The sequence below is a fragment of the Sciurus vulgaris genome (assembly GCF_902686455.1).
Source record: "Sciurus vulgaris genome assembly, chromosome: 1".
Lineage (NCBI taxonomy): Eukaryota > Metazoa > Chordata > Mammalia > Rodentia > Sciuridae > Sciurus > Sciurus vulgaris.
The window spans coordinates 2,086,161-2,104,480 of NC_136461.1; the positions used below are offsets into that span (position 1 = coordinate 2,086,161).

At 64.3% G+C, this 18,320-nt stretch overlaps 1 protein-coding gene across 8 annotated transcripts in view; it reads right to left on the reverse strand.

Annotated features, from left to right (window-relative positions):
• Positions 1 to 2,234: 2,234 nt before the first annotated feature.
• MEGF6 (multiple EGF like domains 6) overlaps positions 2,235 to 18,320 on the reverse strand; it is a 93,648-nt gene continuing 77,562 nt past the window's right edge. For 7 of the 8 annotated variants that reach the window (XM_079148929.1, XM_079148930.1, XM_079148927.1 and 4 more), the window contains 25 exons: positions 17,649 to 17,777; positions 15,939 to 16,067; positions 15,216 to 15,350; positions 15,008 to 15,142; positions 12,951 to 13,076; positions 12,346 to 12,477; positions 12,127 to 12,255; positions 11,895 to 12,020; positions 11,306 to 11,434; positions 11,093 to 11,221; positions 10,708 to 10,836; positions 10,260 to 10,388; positions 9,936 to 10,064; positions 9,470 to 9,598; positions 9,207 to 9,335; positions 8,995 to 9,126; positions 8,740 to 8,868; positions 8,043 to 8,171; positions 6,881 to 7,009; positions 6,562 to 6,690; positions 6,002 to 6,130; positions 5,769 to 5,897; positions 5,169 to 5,297; positions 4,155 to 4,202; positions 2,235 to 3,927 (listed from right to left, as the gene is read on the reverse strand). In XM_079148929.1, the coding sequence (XP_079005055.1) occupies positions 3,860 to 3,927; positions 4,155 to 4,202; positions 5,169 to 5,297; positions 5,769 to 5,897; positions 6,002 to 6,130; positions 6,562 to 6,690; positions 6,881 to 7,009; positions 8,043 to 8,171; positions 8,740 to 8,868; positions 8,995 to 9,126; positions 9,207 to 9,335; positions 9,470 to 9,598; positions 9,936 to 10,064; positions 10,260 to 10,388; positions 10,708 to 10,836; positions 11,093 to 11,221; positions 11,306 to 11,434; positions 11,895 to 12,020; positions 12,127 to 12,255; positions 12,346 to 12,477; positions 12,951 to 13,076; positions 15,008 to 15,142; positions 15,216 to 15,350; positions 15,939 to 16,067; positions 17,649 to 17,777 (3,095 nt within the window). In that variant the 3' untranslated portion in view covers positions 2,235 to 3,859. The remainder of the gene's footprint in view (positions 3,928 to 4,154; positions 4,203 to 5,168; positions 5,298 to 5,768; positions 5,898 to 6,001; positions 6,131 to 6,561; positions 6,691 to 6,880; positions 7,010 to 8,042; positions 8,172 to 8,739; positions 8,869 to 8,994; positions 9,127 to 9,206; positions 9,336 to 9,469; positions 9,599 to 9,935; positions 10,065 to 10,259; positions 10,389 to 10,707; positions 10,837 to 11,092; positions 11,222 to 11,305; positions 11,435 to 11,894; positions 12,021 to 12,126; positions 12,256 to 12,345; positions 12,478 to 12,950; positions 13,077 to 15,007; positions 15,143 to 15,215; positions 15,351 to 15,938; positions 16,068 to 17,648; positions 17,778 to 18,320) is intronic. The other variant, XM_079148928.1, reaches the window with a different exon arrangement.

Consider the following 18,320-nt stretch of genomic DNA (forward strand, 5'->3'; position numbering starts at 1 on the left):
ACGGCACCAAGGGCAGGCCTGCCTAGCCGCTCGTCCTCCCGTCCAGCTGTGTGACCCCGGCAGGCCCTTGGCTGCATGGAACCCCTACTGCAGATGGGGAAACGGAGATCCCCAAACTCCCTACCCACTGCTGGGGTCATTGGGCTTGCAGGGGACCATCGAGGCTTTTAATGACACCTGCCAACGCCATAAGACCTATGCCCGGGACGGAGCCGGGTGGGACCAGACAGGCTCCTGGTGTCCCAGCCCACTGCAGGGATCTGGCCAGCCTGGGGTAACCTTAAGCCTGCATCTGAAGGGCAGCAGGGACAAGGGCTGTGGTCCATCTCAGCAAACATCAGCGCCCAGCCCCGAGGGCAGCATGGACTCTGGCAGGATCATCAGCAACCACAGTGAGGGCCGCCCTCCTGGTGAGCCCTTGCGGAGGTGGCCCCGTGGAGGAGGCCTGTCCACAGGGCCCATTCTTTCCTTCTCCCGGCCCCACTTTGGGATCATCTGGGCTGCTCTGCACATCTGGGTTCCAGCCCCTCCCTCTGCCCTTCACGCTCTGCCAGCCAGGCAGGGGATGCGACCTTGGGTGCCCCTGCTGGCCAATAGAGGTACTGCTGATCGGGCCCTTGGACACCAGCCCAGGGATCCCAGAGACCACGGACCCCAGCTTCCGCCCAGGGGGTCAAGAGCACATCGGGGCTTCCACGAGCAGATGTCTGGGAGTAGCCAGACTGCCCTGCCCCACACGTACATTGGCATGTCTGTGAAACTCGTTTTCTCACCTCTGCCTCTGTCCATCTGCCCTTGACATCTGACCCTGGACCATTTTAGACACCGCAGGTGGCTCCTCCAGATGCCAGCTGTGTACTCCATTGTGGGGTGGAATCATGTCAGGTGTAAGGACCAGGAGGTCACCTCTGTCACATCAGTTGTCCCTTGCTGACGTTTTTCAGGCCTTCTTTTCAGGTCTTTAAAAACTCTACCAGAGTAGAGATCCTCGTGCCAGGCACGTGCCCACCTACATGTGGGCTTGTTGCCATGGCAATGGTGTCCTGAACTGTTTCCTACTTGGCCATGACTCATGTTGAAGGACTGGTGACTTCTGTAGGTTCTATAAGTCGTACACATTTATTTGACACATGGCTTTATTGCCGACCTTGATGAGTCTTATTAACTGCACTCACCTGCTGGCCCTTAGGGTTTTCTAGAAAGACAATCCAGGCCCCTGAAAATCACAGCAAGTTCGTCTCACCACAGAGCCTCACACCTTCTGGCTCACTTGCCCGTGTTGTCCTGGCCTCAGCTCTGGAGGGGGCAGGGGTGGGGATGCAGGCTTTGTCTTCTAAGTCTTGGTCCAAGTCCAGGGTGTGCAGCACGCAGCTGGCAAGCTCCTTCCTCCCCAGACCCTGCGTTGTGGTGGGGAAGGCGGGACGGAGAGGTGGGAGCTGAAGCAGATGCCGTGGTGGTCACGGAGGCTCAGGAGGCCCCGGACGGCGAGTGGACAGACCCAGATTCATTCATTTCTCCACTAACCATGATCTTGGCACATGGTCACCACCATCAGTGTCCCTTCTGAACCCAGTTTCCCAAGAGCTGGCGTCCAAGCAGGTGCTGAACAAATGCTCTCCAACACTGTGGCCTGAGTTCTGCCTTCACTCCTTACGTTGGATCAGGAGGACACTGGCTGGTTTGTGTTGATTGGATGGTGCTGGGGACTGAGCCCGGGGCCTCACGCAGGCTCGGCCAGTGCTCCGGCACTGAGCCACGCTCCCCGGCCCTGACATTGGTTTCGAACACTGGTATTTGGATAGCTGCTGCTCACTTAGGATCTCGTGAGCGTTCCTATCCCACGCTCGCCTGGTTTTAGAGTCACTGGTAACAGCCCCAGGAGGCAAGGGGAGCCACCTCTCCTCTATTCAGAGTCCCCGGAACAAGTCACGTTCAAGAGTCTGGGGTGTCTTCAGGTGTTCATGTGCCAACGTGTGTCAGGCATGGCCCGGGTGGTGCGGAGCGAAGGTGCCGGCTTTCTCTCCGCGTGTTCGTGCCAGTGGCTGGTGTAGCCCCGCTTGCATCCCCTTGGCTCCCCCTCTTCCCGTCTTAAAGACACTCACTCTTTTGTGAGCTTTACTCTACCGCGTGTGAGTTCATTCCCTCCTGTATTTGTTTTCTTGTTTCATGTTCAAGAAGCATTGGTCTTCTACATTTTTTATTAGTCTTCAAAGAAGAAAAATTTGTTTTTCTTACAATGTTCCATTTCTCTTCATTTGCTGAGCATGATGTTCACAAGAGGAAGCACGGATGTGCACGTGTCTGACATGAAAACGCATCGCCTAGCTTACTCAGGTCGCACCCGCCCTCCTACTTGCTTACACTATTGGTTTTTGTGAAGAGCACATTAAAACCACCAGTTAAGAGGCATTTATTTCTTCCTGGTCTATCCATCATGGCTCCGTGAATTTCCGAACCTCTCTTCTGTATGTGTGTGTGTACAGAGATACAGATTTATAGACAGTGCTTGTCACCTTGAAATACTAAAACTCTCCCAGCCTTTCTCTGCATGACTTTTTAGAAATGAAATGGATCAGTTGGGTCTTTTTTCTCCCCATTAGTCATTTGTTTGTTTGTTTTCTGACAAGGAGGATTGAACTCAGAGGAATCTGCACTTTGTCCCTTGAGACCCTGTGCCCCGGGGGTATCGATGCCTCGGTGATGGCAGAGGGAAGGCAGACGGGCTGCAGCCCAGACCTGCAGGGGCCTTCTCCAGGTGAGAGCAGGGGAGGAGACTCAGGGCAAGGTGTCCTGTCACAGTCTGGGTCCCTCCCCGCCAGCTGCCCCACCATCTGAAGGAGCCCCCGGTCCATCTCTGCTCTGACATCCGCTGGTGAGCACTGTGCCCTCAGGGGGCCTGTCCCCGGTGATGCTGCCCATACCTCATGCCCCCAGAGGGCCTGGGGAGGGCTGGGGGTGAGATCGGCCTCCACCCAGGATCCCCTCCACACCAGGCCTGCTCTCCTCCCTCCAGGCCTCTCTTCCTACACACAGGCTGTAGGACCAGTCACCCTCAGGTTCTGAGAAGGCGCCTTGGCCGGGAGCATGCGGGCCTCAGCCTAAAGCAGCCCAGCGTCCTCCTCTACAGCTCTGGAGCCTGGGAGGGGCCCCAACGTGACGCATGTGGCCCCATCCCCAGGAAGGGTCTCCTGTTCAGGGGGAGGTTCCCGTCCAAGACCCTCATGCCACCTGGTCTGGGGAAGAGCCCATCAGAACCCACGCAGGACTGGCGGAAAGCAGCAAAGACAAAGGCCACAGAAAGCCACCATTACCTTAACTCACCGGGCTTTACACAGAACCTGAGCACATCTGCTGGGGACCCAGGGCCCTGCCAGCTGATTCCAGGCTTCCTGGGATGGGCAGCTTCCAGCTGACCCAGGGCAGCAGAGTCTGTGGCACTGCCCATAAATACCTACACATAAACACAGGCCAGGCCACACGTGCAGGCGGACAGTCAACCAGGCTGCAGCAGTCCAGGGCCTAGCACCAAAAGGACCTGCGGAGGGTAGCCCAGGCTGCAGGGGGGGTCAGGGTGTCCTCGGCATAGTCTGCCAGTGCCTGATATGGACGATGCAGCCTGAGGTCCAGTCCACTGCCCTGGGCTCCTTGTGGTCACATGAGGCCTCCTCTTCACAGACACAGGGCCCTGACTGATTGAGAGGCTGTGCAGCTGTCCACAGCCCTTCACTGAGGCCCACAGCCGTCCACAGCCCTCTGGAGAGGGCCAGGAGTCCTCGGTCCACGCATGTCCTCTTGTATCACCAAGGTCTGGGTCCCTCGGCTGGAGCTTGGTGGCAGGGCCTCCATGCCAGGGGCCGCCTCAGCTAGTGCCTTGTGGCCCTGCTGTGGAGCCGGGTACCTGTCTGCTGGAGACTGGCTGTGTGGCCACTGGGGTGCGAGGAGAAAGGAGGGTCAGTCCTGGGGGTGGCAGCTCTTGAGACAGCCAGCTTCCCGCAGGCGCCACCCCTCCCCTCAGAGGAAAGCGGCCAGCCTCCAGCTCAGGTCTGGATTCTGAGGCCCAGACGGCAGGATGTCTGTCGCCAAGTCAGGCCCTCCTTGGACTTAGCCACAACATGGCCCCCTGGAAAGCCCATGAGCGTTCCCCAGCCCTTTACCTGAGCCCTGGGCTGGTGACCGGCTCTCGAGGAACTGGGGGGGTCCACCTGTGAGGGGACAGACAGCAGTCCCTGTGCATGCCCCATGCTCGGGTGGGCAGCTGTCACAGGGCTGTGAGGCCTAACCCCACTCAGGCCTGCAGGGAGCCCCCATTCCTAGGCACGGCCTTTTCCCTCCACGCCCCACGTCCCCTAGTGAGTGTTCCCAGACCTTCCTTTCCAGCAGGCATGGCAGGCAGGGCTGGATGGGGAGGGACTTCACCCAGGGCTAATCCAAGCCCGCTCCAGGGCAGTGGATAGGGCCCAGGAAAGGCCCTTCCCAGAGGGGCCCAGCTTCCAAGACCGCCAGCTAAAGGTCTGGGCTAGGGTGCCCTAGGGTGCACTACCACACCTGGCCACTGGGTGCCGCTGTGGATGCCGTCATGGGCAAGAACCAGCCTGCTAGTTGTGGCTGGTCCCCAGGCCCCACGCCCCTGTGGGAGTGGGGCTCCCTCCCTCATGGCTCTTAGGGGTCTGAGGCCAGGAACATCTTGGAGAGGTTCCAGAAGATGCACTCGAATCAGGGGTCTCCAAGCTGGAATCCCGGCTCGGTCATACCAGAGTCCTCTGCAGAGACCCTGCTGACACCTGCTGCAGACCAGACCTGGGGAGCCAGCCTGGGCTGACGGTGGGTGTGGCACCCCAAGCTCTGCCCACCCGCACTGCATGACCCAGCCCTGCCTGCGGGGTGGGCTGTCTGGGCCCCCACTGGGTTGGTAGCTCACCCTGGACGCTGCTGGGCGGGGAGGGTGGGCTGCTTCAGGCTGGCAGTGTAGCCCACCCTGACCCATGGCGAAGTGGCTGTGAAGCTCTCACCTCGCCTGTCGGAGCCATGAGGACGCGGGGTACTGGGCAGGGATGTTGTGGTCCCTCTGGCTGACCGCAGCCCACTCCGTGGCATCAGGGCAAGGGGCAGGTCCTCAGCCCAGGGTGGGGCCCAGCATCTTCCCCTCCCTCCCTGGGAGCACAACTCACCTTCCCGGCACGTGGGCCCCAGGTAGCCGTCCACGCAGTGGCACTGGCCACTCACGGGGTCACAGTCAGCCCCGGCAGCACACTCGCAGCGCAGAGCACAGCCGGGCCCAAAGCGGCCCCTTCTGCAATCTAGACGTGAGGGAGGATGGGGAGCGGCCTGAGCAGCCCTGCCTGCCCGGCTGCGGGCGGAGAGCTCGGTGGGTGAGGGCCCCACTTCCCCCGGGGGAACAGCCCCTCCCCGCCTTCCCAACAGCACCCTGCATCTGTGGGCTGCTGCATGGGAAGGGCACCCTCCAAGGCCACTACCCACATTCCTGCCCGGGCTCTGGGTGGACAAAGGGGGACCAGTGGCTGTGCTGCTCCCCAAGACTCAACAGGCCCAGGAATCCCCAGTCGGGCTGGGCAGCCGCCATCCTCAGGAGGCCCTCCTGCCCCTCAATGCCCCACCACAGCCAGCAGAGGGACCACTTTCCACCTAACCGGGGCCCCTGGCGCCTGTTCCTACAGAGGGCACGGGGCATGCTGGCAGGAAGCACAGGAGGTGCTCAGCCAGAAAACACAGAGGCCTACCCACGTCCTCCCGGGCAGGTCCCCACTCACCCAGGTCGCACGCGGCTCCCGAGCGCCCTGGTGGGCACAGGCAGAGGCCGCTGACGGGGTCACAGGGCACCCCACCACTGCAGCCACACCGCTGGCGGCAGTCTTCTCCGAAGGAGCCCGGCTCACACCCTGGGGGGCAGCGGCTCAGTGTCCCTGCTTGTCCCGCACCCAGACTGGACAGGGACAGGGCTGAGGGGCTGTGTGGGGAGCCCGTGGGGCACACGATCACTCACCCCTCTCACAGAACTGGCCATGGAAGCCGGCTGGGCAGAAGCACTGGCCACTGACGGGGTCACAGGGGGCTCCCTGCTGACACTCACAGGCCTCCTGGCAGCCAGCTCCATGGAAGCCAGGGGGACAGGCTGAGGAGGGGCCCTGGTTAGAGGGAGCCAGGGGCAGGGGGCAGCAGAAAGCTCCCACATGCCCGGAGTGAGCAAGGGACCAAGTGCTTGGAGCAGAGAGAAGTCCCCTCCCATGTGTCCTCACGCACCAGCCCCAGCTCCCACCACAGGCCTAACAGCCTGATAGGGCTCACGCGGGAGAGTGGGAGGTGTCCAGCTGGGTGAGAGCCCAGCTCCCTGCTCCCTGAGTGACCCTGGGCAGCCACCTCTGGCATCGGAGCCCCGGTCATGAGTCAGGGTCAGCCTTATCTCCAGGACTCCCCAAGCAATGACCCAGAAAGCAGCCATTGGTGTTGTGAAGGCAAGGCCGCCCAGATGGACCACCCCAGACTGAGGACAGCCACTGGCAGCAGCCCAGACAGGCGGGGCAGGGATCCCAGCCCGGGACTCACGGTGCTCGCAGGCCTGGCCGTAGAAGCCAGGGGCGCAGTGGCAGGCGCCCGTGGTGGGCTCACAGGTGCCATTGTTCTGACAGGAGCACTCCAGGAGGCAGGCAGCGCCATAGCGCCCAGGCGGACAGGCTGGGAGAGGGCAGGACAGTCCCTCAGGACAACTCAGAGGGCCCAGTGCCTCGTCTGGCCCCGTGGCAGCCAGGCTCCCCCCAGGGGCCCTCAAGCCCTGCTCCCACATGGGGCACACAGGCCACTCCTGCCCACGGCTGGGAAGGACACCATCCCCGTCCTTGGATGCCCAGCAGCCCTGGCCACTCACGCTGTTCGCAGTGCAGCCCCGTCCAGCCCGGGCTGCAGGAGCAGCTGCCATTGGCACTGTGGCACAGGGCTCCGTTCCTGCAGGTGCACTGCTGCTCACAGCCTGCGCCAAACCGGTTCTGGGGGCAGCCTGGGGGCAGAAGACAGAGGCTGCTTGCAGCGCTGTCCGGGCTAGCCACGCTCAGGCCCGTGACGCTGCACTGGCTCCTGGGATGTCCCAGGCCAGCCTCGCCCACCAGACACACAGTGTCAGATTGATGGCAAACGCCAGGCCTGGTCTGGGGGCTCAGGGGACTCAGCAAGCAAGGGGCTGGGGCCCTCCAGAGGCCGTGAGCACCTCACCCATCAGTGAGAGGGGTCAGGAAGGCTTCCTGGAGGTGGCAGCCCTCCACACAGCCATGGCCAGCCGGGAGCAAGTGCACGTGGTCCAGGCCTGGGCAGCGGTGCTCCCTGTGGGCCTCCCGCTCACCGCAGAGCACTGCCTGAGGGTGGCCAGTGCCCAGCCCGGAGGGGAAGCGGGCCAGGCTGCATCTGGCTGGAGCTGGTCCCTGGGCTTCTGACCTCTCACTGCACAGGTTCCCAGGGAGCCTGAGAATTTGGGGTGAGGCTGGCCCCTCAGTGAGGACTAAGGGGGCCAGGCCAAGGGGCTGCAGATGTGGCTGGGGACTGGGCACATTGCTGAGAACACAAGCCACTACCACCGTCCCTCTTCCCTATTTCCCAGGCCTGTGCTCCAGGCCTTGCCACCTAGAGCCCTGTGCCTGGGCCTAGAGACGCGGCCAGCAGGCTGGCCACCCCAGACAGAAAGCAGCCACTAGTCTCTCCTTCCAGGAGGGGCTCTGGGTCAGAGCCTGAAGCTCCCACGGCCACAGGAACATGGGCAAGTCACTAGGTGGCCTGAGCCTCCAGCCCAGCAGGGGAGGCAGGGACTGGGGTGGGTGGGACAGGGGCCCTGTCTCCCCAGCAGGGCAGTGTTGGCCACACAGCAAGGGTGCTGCCCATTACCACAGGGTCCCTTAGGGAGCCCACAGTGGCCATGGGATGGATGTGCCCCCAGGATAGGCTGTCCCCCAGTGGCCTGAGTCACTGTCCCTCACTGACCTCCCATGGCTAATGGAGGGACATCTGTGTAGTGCCCGTGTGCCACCCCTGTAGACACTCACCGTGCTCACAGTGGATTCCAGTCCTCCCCGGGGGGCAGATGCAAGCACCGGTCACAGGGTCACAGGCTGCCCCCTGTCCGCAGGCACACACATGGGCACAGTTGGGGCCAAAGTGGCTTGGTGGACAAGCTGCCAGGGAAGGGCAGGTGAGTTGGTGGTCCCCAGCTGGGCCCTGCCAGTGGACTGCCCTTCTCTCCCTGTCATGTCAACACAAATCAGCATGGGAGAGAATAGGACAGGGTGGGGTAGGGGGGTCCCTGTGTCCACCCCAAATAGGGTCAAGCCACCAGCTCCCAGTCTACTCCTGTACCTGCAGGCTCTGCTGGGGGCCGGGCCCCAGGGCCTGCTCCATAGTGACTCACTCCATCCCTCCTGTCCCTAGCTCCACCTGGGCCCCAGACGGGGAAAGTCCCCACATGACCCAGGAGAAAGGTCCCTTCCTCAGCAGGACCAGTGACCACAGCGACAGCTGCCTAGCTGGCCTCTGCACAGCTGTGTCCCAGCCCAGGTAGGTGGAGCTGGCCAGAGGTGGGTGGGGACAGGAGGATCACATTGATGTCCCCAGGGTTGCTGGCCCTCTCTGTCACCCAGCTAAGCTCAGCCCAAGCCCAGCAAAAGGGAGCCAAGGGTCAGAGAGGCGGTCATCCCACAGGCGGCCAGCAACCTGCTCCCCAGGGAAGCAGGAAGCGCCACTCACGCAGACTGCAGTCGGCTCCGAGGAACCCGGGCACACAGCGGCAGGACCCTGTGGCCACGTCACAGGAGCCCCCGTTCCGACACCCACACACCTGTCCGCAGCCTGGCCCGTAGCGCCCAGGCGGGCATCCTGTAGGGACGGGGGTCACCGCCATGGGTGGAAGCTGGAGGCTGACCCCAGCAGCCCCAAACTCGGTGGGGCAGCCCCACCTCCGACCCCTCAGCAGGCAGCCCGGGGGGCGTGGGTGGCACTCACGCTTCTGGCAGCTGGTGCCGTGGTAGCCGGCCACACACACACAGGCCCCAGTGGCAGGGTGGCAGGCCTGGTTCTTGCCAGAGCACTGGCAGAGTTGCCGACAGTCCTCTCCAAAAGTGCCGGGCCAGCAGGCTGGGTAAAGGGGACGGGTTAGTCCTGACCGGCCTCAGGAATGGGCAGCCTCTCCAGGGCGCCCCAAGCAAAGCACCTACCCTGCTCACAGCCAGGCCCAGTGAGGCCGGGAGGACAGTGACACTCGCCAGTGACATGGTGGCAGGAGGCGCTAGGTGGGCAGCGGCAGCTCTGGGCACAGGCCTCTCCAAACCAGCCGTGTGGACAGGCTGCGGGAAGGGTGCGGGCTGGGAAGGCTCCCTGGCGAGGGGCAGTGGGGCCTGGGGCAGACTGGGCTGCCGGCGGGACCGCCCCTGCCTTGCCAGGGCCCCCAGGGGCTGGCCGCACTGGGCACTGCGCTCACCATCCTCGCACCGCGAGCCCCTCCATCCTGGGGGGCAGAGGCAGGCCCCTGTGACGTGGTGGCAGGCGGCTCCCCGCCGGCAGGGGCAGCGCTCCTCACAGTGAGCACCGAAGGTGCCCTCGGCACAAGCTGCGGGCAGAGACAGGGGAGGCAGAGCCCGTGTGCCCCTGCGCCTTGGCCACAGAGGGAGAAGCGTAGATGGGGACTCGGGGGCCCAGGCTTGGCCACAAGACCGAAGGGAGGTGTGACAAGTTGCTGGACCAGCTAAAACCCCGGGCCAAACGTGCCCGCCCACCACAGGGCAAAGTGAAGCTCCCAGTCCCACAGGCTGGCCTCCTGCATCCAGGCCCTCCCCCGAGGCCTTGCAGCACAGACAGCAGGCCTCCTCCTGACCACCTCGGTCTGGCTGAGGCTGAGACCATTCTTGGCCAGCCCGGCAGGGCCCCAGCCTCCCTGCCCCACTCACAGCTCTGGCACCTGACCCCAGTCCAGCCAGCAGGGCAGAGGCAGTGGCCCGTGTGCCTGTCACAGACACCTCCATTGAGGCAGTCGCAGCTGAGCTGACAGCCAGCTCCGTAGTGTCCAGGGAGGCACTCTGCAGGAGCGGGGCGAGGGTGAGGGTCCTGGCCTCCTGTGGCAGGGGTATCTCGATGGGCCCTGAAGAACCCAGACCAGCCTCGGCACCCAGATCCCTGGTTCCTACCTCCTTGGGGACGGACCGGAGGAGGGGCCCCAAGACCACACCTAGGATGCTGCCCTCTGGCCAGTCCTCATGGCCACCCAAGCTCACCATTCTCACAGGCCAGGCCAGACCAGCCCTCGGGGCACGTGCAGTGGCCTGAGACAGGGTCACAGCTCCCTCCATTCTGGCAAAGGCAGGCTTGTTGGCAGCTCTGGCCGTACTGGCCAGCGGGGCAGGCTGGGTGGGGAGAGGGGAGCCGCCTGCAGCCTCCCATCAGCAGCAGCCGGGCTCTGCAAGCTCCCGGGACCCTCATAGCCTGGCAGCAGACTTGCCCCAGGCCCAGCCAGGACCCGCCAACCCAGCCTTGGGGGCACTACACTAAAGCAACCCCCTTTCTCTCTCCCCCAGGGGCCAGGGCCTTCCGGGGGGGGAACAGGCCCACCCCTCCCTGCCTGCCATTGCGAGCGAGGGCTACGATGCCGGCAGCCCACACCCACCAGCCTGCAGGGACTCAGCAAGGGGCTCTCACGGGCCTGAACTCCTGGGCAGGGCTTACCCTGCAGGCAGGTGGGCCCCATCCAGCCGGGGGCACAGAGGCAGTGCCCATGGACAGGGTCACAGGAGGCCCCGTTGAAGCAGGTGCAGGCCTGGCTGCAGTGAAGGCCGTAGGTGAGGGCTGGGCAAGCTGCCGGGGAGAGGGGCAATCAGGGCTGAGGGCCGCCAGGAGGACATCAGCAGGCCTCAGGCGCCTCCCTCCCTCCAGCCTGGGACACCTCTCAGCAGAGTAGCCACAAAGAGGGGCAGAAACTCGGCCCTCATGAGCAAAGCTATGCTCTTAGGGTGGCTGCTGCCTGCCAGGGACACCGGCGGGGGACGGGGGGACTCGCGAGCCTTCTGCAGAGGTCCCGTGGCCTCCGGCAGTTGAGCAGGGCCTCACGCACTCTGGGTGCAGCGGGGGCCCCGGCGGCCAGCCGGGCAGATGCAGGAGCCGTTCACGCTGTCGCAGGTGGCCCCGGGGGAGCAGTCGCAGGTGCTGCGGCAGTCCAACCCGAAGAAGCCAGTCGGGCAGGCTGCAGACAGAGGCAGCGGGGCGTGGGCCCAGAGGTCGGGGGCCTGCCCTCCCGCAAGGCCCCCCACAGCCCAGAGCCGCTTACCACGCTCACAGAAGCTCCCCCGCCAGCCCGCTGGGCAGGTGCAGGCCCCGCTGACGTGGTCACAGGCTGCCCCGTGCTCACACTGGCACCGGTGCCCACAGCCGGGTCCAAAGTATCCTTGGGGACACCCTGAGACACCCAGCCCCAGCCCACTGTCAACCAGGGGCCAAGGGCCTGACCAGGCCCCCAGAACGGGCAGCAGGGCCTAGAAGCGAAGGGGCCCTCCCAACGGTCTCGCTCACCTGGCTCCTCCTGCCCTCCCCCCAGGGGTGGGGTGGGACCCCCAGAGGTCACCTTCAGGGTCCAGGGCCTACCTGGGGCTGTCTCTAGGACAACCTGCCCAGCGCCCTGGCCCGCCCACCTGAGGGAGCACACGCGCCATGCCAAGCACCACCCCCAGGTGCCATGGGTCCTGTGCAGGTGGGACAGGCCCTGGGGCTGCTCCACGTGGGTCTCTGCCTGACACAGGCGGGTGGGGGGAGCCGGGCATGCTCAGGGGGCCGGCGGGTACTGCGTGCCCGTGTGAAGGTGTGCCCCTCCACAAGCGCGCCAGACACTGCACGCAGGGCAGGGGGCCGCTGGGACTCACGCTGCTCGCACCGCGGGCCCACGTAGCCAGCCTCACACAGGCACAGGCCGCGCAGGGCATCGCAGCTCCCGTGGCCGCAGTCGCAGGGGTGGGCACAGTCAGGCCCCCAGTGTCCACTGTCACAGGCTGCAACAGAGCCCACGAGCACCCTGTGCAGGGCCCGGTGCAGCACGCGGCTCTGCAGCTGGGGCATGGGGCAGGACGGCTGGAAGCACGGGCAGGGGTTCTGTACCTCTCTGGCAGTTCAGGCCGGTCCACCCCGGGGCACAGCTGCAGTGGCCGGTGGCCGGGTGGCAGTGGCCATCGTTGCCACAAGAGCACCTCATCTGGCAGCTGGGTCCAAACCAGCCTGCTGGGCAAGCTGAGGGCAGCGGACAGAGGGTGAGCGTGGGCGGCCCAGCACACCACCCAGCGCCGCGGGCCACGGCTGACTCAGGTGGGCCACACTCACCTTCCTGGCAGCGGCTGCCCACGAAGCCAGGGAGGCACAGGCAGGCGCCCGTCTCAGGGTCACAGCGGGCACCATGCTCACACACAGGGCAGATCTCCTGGCAGCCGAGCCCCCAGCGGCCCTCGGGACAATCTAGAGCCCCCAGCGCTGTCAGTCTCTTTCCCCGCCCTGGCTGGACATGTCAGCATGTGCCCGGCACAGCACTGACCCCCGCAAGCAGGTCCAGGAGGGAACCAGGCTTCCCACCCAAGGCTGCCAGGAGAGGGAGAGGCTGTGGGCCCCAGGGCCTAGGCACCTCCTGGGGCTGCAGGGTACCACCCACAGCAAAGAAGCCCCAGCCCCAGGGATGGCTGAACAGACAAAAAGGGGAGCCTGCTGGAGGCGGGTCTCCACGTGGTGAGCTGGCAGCCTGGAGCACACAGCCAGACTCAGGCCAGACTCAGGCCCGCACAGTCCCGAAGCTTCTGGAGAGGGCCTGGGATCTACACGGCCTGGGCCAGGGCCCCAAACACAGCCCAGCAGGGACCTTGGAACACAGCCAGAGCTGACCCCCACAGACTCCTGCAGCCCAGGGAGGAGGGGCCTGGGGTGTGGCGACCACTCACCTGCCCCACAGTCCTCCCCGGTCCTGCCAGGTGGGCACAGGCACTGCCCTGTGATCCGGTGGCAGGGGGCACCCCCACAGGAGCAGGAGCCTGAGCAGTTCACACCAAATGTCCCCTCTGGACACTCTGCAGGAGGGAACAGTAGGTGCCTCAGCCACCCCATGAGGCTGCCCGGCAGTCAGGGAGACTCCCCTCCGTCTGAGGCTGCTGGCAACAGTACCTACCACCCCTGCCCAGGTACCTGTCCCGGCTCCAGCAGGGGCTGCTGGACACAGCTGGGGAGCCAGGGTGTGGGGGAGAAGGGGAGGATGTTGGCCTCTTGGGCACAGACTGGGACAGGCCAGGTGGGGGCAGCTGGAGGGCAAGGTGGCCTGTCCAGGACCCTGGACAGCGCCCAGGAAAGGGTGACAACCTTGCCCTCTTCCCCCCCCAGTGAGACCTGCCCAGGGGGTGCCAGTACCGTCCCTCCCATTCCCCTGCCCCACCCGGCGGGGAGCACCCCCAGGGACTCAGCCCCAGGGCTGGGGAGGGCTTGCAGGCACTAGTGACCAGGAGCTGTCCTAGAAGGGCAGGGCTGGGGCAGGAAGGAATAGTGGCCAGGAAGCTCTGCACACTGAGAGGGTCGGGCCGCAGAGGCTGGGGTCGCCCATCCTACTGGTCAGTAAGAGCAGAGAGAGCAGCAACCCAGAGCCCTTGCATCCAGGAAGGAGGGTCCCCGGCGGGGCCCCCAGCGGGGCCCAGGAGACAGGTGCACCGTGGAGCCCAACGCTGCCCTGGGAGGCCTGCAGTGGCCTGCTCCCCATACCTGCCCTGCCCTCAGGGCCCAACCCCAGCCTCCTGGCCCAGGACAGTGCCTGAGTCTGGGGCAGGAACCCCGGAAGGTGCAGGCTTCCCACTGCCCTGGGCAGCCACTGTCCTGATGGCACAGGCCGCGGGCCCGAGGCACAGGTGTGGCCCCGCACAGCACCCAGCAGGCACCGGGAGTGGCACACTCATGACCAGAGAGGAGGGCCCAGCACTGCCACTGAGGAGCCCCAGGAGCCCTGCCCACCTACAGGCAGACACAGTTAGGCAGCAAGTTTCCAGATCCACGAGCGGGAGCCGCCATTTCTATAAAAGTGTATGTCAGTTCCTGTGGCCATCCTGGGGCCAGTGCAGGTTTCCAAACTAAAAAAGTTAAGAGAGTGGCAGGAGGTAGGCGGGGCCAGAAAAGCCCTTCCTCCTCTGAGCAAACAGGCCCTGCAGGTGGGTGGAGGGCCCCTCGCCGGGCCCTTCGCAGGTCCCTCCTGTAACAACAGGACCGAAGATCCGTTGGCAGCGTCTGACTCAGAGAAACTGGCCTGGGTCAGATGGAGATGCTGAGCCTCAGGTCACCAGCCCAGGTACCTGGATCCTCCAGTCACCGTGGCCAGGGTGGCCTGAGCCAGCTGGCTGCGGGTCCTTGGGTCAGCACAGTGCCCTCTGCAGGGTACTCTGTCCAGGTTAGGCTGCCCACAGGTCAGGGTGCTGGTTACAGGGCACCCTACGGCCCCCCAGGGACACAGGAGTCAGTGTCACTAGTGCATATCCCAGCTGGCCCTTGTGACCTCCTCCTCCAGCTGACACATGCTGTGGGGCCTCCGGGCTGTGTCCTCACACACCCTGGGCCACAAGACCCAGATGGCAGCGCCTCCATCGTGGCCTCTGCGGTCCCCTGGGAGAAGGCTCCCTGAGTCCCCAGGAGCAGCGCCTGCCCCTGCTCCCTCACATCAGGCCACCCCTGCTGCCCTAGGCTCCCGTGCACAGTGCTCTCCCATGTCCCAGAGGAAGGGAGGACGGTGTGGGCGATTCTGTGGACGTGTTGACCCTTTTTGGAGCCAGACAGCTCCTGCCCCGAGCAACTACCAGGACACAGACCCAAGACCAGCTACGCTGCCCTGCCTGACCAGGGTGGTGGCACCCGTAGGGCAAGGTGCCACTGCCCGACATCCTCCAGCTGGGCAGCACTTCTGAGGCCCAGCCCCCCACCCAGGCCAGATGGCTCCCACCACGGGCTCCCTCAGGGGCCAGTTACTCACCTTGGCTGCAGTCCTCCCCCTGGTAGCCAGCAGGACACTGCTCCCGACACTTGCCGCTCACGGGGTCACAGGCCACGCCTGGGGGACAGGTGCACGCGTGCTGGCATCCTGGCCCGAAGAAGCCCGGCTCGCATTCTGCAGGGTGAGGGGCACAAGAGGTCGGGTGGGCCCAGCGGCCCGGGGCCCCTCCCCCCCACACCACACTCACCTGCCTGGCACCGCTTGCCCCGGAAGCCGGCCTTGCAGAAGCAGCTGCCATCTCTCCGGTCACAGGACTGCGTGTGGGTCTGCTCGCAGAGGCACTCCTCGGAGCAGCCCGGCCCGAAGGCCCAGGGCGGGCAGGCTGCACCCGCACAGCCGTGAGAGGCCTGCCGCCCACGCACCCGCCCTCCCTGGACGGGGTAAGACGGTGGGCCCCTGTGGCTGTGCCCCTTGGGGACCTGTCTGGGAATCGGGGCACCTCTTGGAGCAACTTGTCTCAGGCCCACGGAGCCTGGGCCATTGTGCCCATTTTACAGACAAGCCCAGGGTCTCTGTGCAGTTTAGGAACTTGCCCCGGGTCCCCACTCCCAGCTGGGGGAGTGACAGCTTTCTCTTCTCCAAAATACTCCTTTGCACATGAAGTGGGGAGTGTCTCCTCTGCCTCTGTCAAGCCACCACCTTGCTACGGACTGTCTGTGGACCCACTGGTCCTGGGGGAGGCCTGCCCCTGCGCCTGTCTGCTGCCCTCCCAACTCTCTGGCCCAGGGCTGGGGGTGCCATAGGGTGGGGGACAGCCCAGTTGCAGTAGAGGACATTATTGCTTGGCATCCACAGACTAGGAACAGACCCTGGGCCCCACCCTGGCTGGCAGCACATGCCCTGGCACAGGACAAGGACTGCCCCTCCACACGCCAGTCAGCTCCAACGTCGCAGGGGCAGCAGGACTCACCGAGGTGGCAGAAGCGGCCATAGAGCCCCGGGTCACAGAGGCAAGCCCCATAGAGGCGGTGACACCGGCCCCGGTTGGCACAGTGGCATTTCTTGTGACAGTGTTTGCCATAGAAGCCCTTGGGGCAGCCTGTGGGGGGAGCTCAGTGAGACCCAGAGAGAAGCCTGTGACCCCTAGTCCCAGACGCTCAGGCCTAGAGTGCAGCATAAAGGCAGGAGCAGACCCCGCCAGGGGCATGAGATGGATCTCCCAGGTGAGGCCACTGGTTGGGTCAGCCAGGCCTCCCGGCATCTGTGGCAAGGATGGGCGGCCAAGCACACTGCTCAGCACACACCTGAGGCCAGAGCTCTTGTCCAGTGCTCCAGCACCTGGCCACACCTGGAGCGCTGAGTCCAATCTTCCTGCTGCAAAGCAGGAAGGACACATGGCCCACCAGGCCAAATTCCAGCCCAAGTCCAGGGAGGGCCCGGCAAGTGCTCTTTCCCAAAGCACCTCCCTCTGGCTCTGCCCTGCCCATGTCCTTCCTCCTACTAAAGTGGCTGTAGTGGGTTAAAGGTGGGCCCCAAGAGCTGTGTCCATGACCCAGCCCCCAAGCTTTTGAGATGAGACTGCCCTGCATTGCCCAGGTGGACCTCAATCCAATGATGAGTCTATCTGTGTCCAGGTAGACGGGATTTGAGACAGGAAGAGGAAGGCACAGGGCAGGGGCACGGCCGTGTCAAGTCTCAGGCAGAGACCAGAGGGACACGGCCACAAGCCAAGGAGACCAACAGCACCCTGAAAACTCACCTACCTGGCTCCCGGAACAGCCCTCCTTCAACTGACCTGCCAGGAGCATTTACAAGCAGGGCATCTGGCGACCCCCCACAGGGCACCCCAAGACCAGCCTCTGGGAAGTACATGGATATCGCCAAGCAGAAGCACTGAGGCTGATCCTCAACCTGCCAGGTGCACCACCCACACAGACCTCTGGCACCTCCGGCCCCACCCACTCCTGGGCAGGACAGTGACGGCAGATTGAGAGGGCAGGACAACAGGGACACTGACCACAGGGGACAAGTCAGTCAGCCACAAGGCTCTCTGGGGACTCTACTGCCCCGAGCAACCAGCCCTGCAGAGCCCAGGACGTGGCCATAAAGGCCTGTCCGTGGGGCTGTTGGACAACTGTGCCCTCCTCTCGCTCAGGCAGGAGGCTTAACTTACATCATCTCCTCTCCAGCCAAAAGGTCGGAAGACCCAGAGCCAGAGCACCAGCCCCTGGGAAACTGAGTCACGTGGACTCTGACTTCTCCAGAACACTGACACAGCCGAGGTATCGCCCCACAAAGGATCACCCCACGCAGACACCCGCCCAGGCAGAACACCTCCTCGCACACCCCAGGCAGCCATCACCCAGCTCTACTTGAATGCTTCCAGGAATGGGAGGCTCACTACCTGCCCATGGAGCCCACTGCAAACACACCATCCCTCAAGCCTCTACCATCTGCAATCAAGCCCCAGAGGATGAACAACATTGAAAAATGAAGGCTGTCCCACGGATGGCCTCGTTCCCTCCCAGACTCAGCCCTTGAGGCAGGGGGCAGGGGTCTGAGCAAGGTCTGCGTTCACCACTCCTGAGCAAGGCAGGGCCGAGCAAGAGCGGGTGGTGGTATAAGTCCCTGCCCCCTTGCCCCAGGGGTAACTCCAGGGGGCTGCAGGGGCTGCACGCACCGTCCTCACAGTGAGTCCCACTGACACCCGCAGGACAGCGGCAGGCACCCGTCACGGGATCGCAGGTCCCTCCGTTCTGGCAGCCACAGGGGGAGCTGCAGTTCTTTCCAAAGGTGTCTGGAGGACAAGCTACGGGAGGCAAGAGGGGAGCACAGGTCAGTGGCCAGTGGGACTCTGGGCCCAGAGCCCCCTCACAGACACTCAGCAGACCTGACAGCTCTAACTCCTGTGGCTAGAGCAATTTGTGCCCTATGCCCCCAACCACACTGAGCAGACATCCCCAACCAACCACCAGCTCTTCTCCCATGCCAAGACACACACTGGTCCTTCTGAAGCAGCCCTTTCAAACCAGTGACCTCCAGTGCCACCCGGGTCTGGGGCATGGGCAGGGAGTAGACAGCTCTGGACAGAGAGGAGTTTGCAAAGGGCTTTAGCTACTAGCTTTCTGCGTGGCCTTGGGGATCTCTGCTCCCCAGAGATGCAGGACGTCCTGCTTTCCTGCACCAGAGAGCCCCACCACCAGCTCCCCTCGCAGACGCCCCTGCCCCTGGCTGCCTCGGGGTATCAGCTGCTGCTGAGCCCCAGAGACGGGTCTGGAGATCACACACCCCACTTGCTGCCCCTGGGCAACCCATCGCCTAGAGCCAAGCCTGGCACAGATGCAGTCAGCAG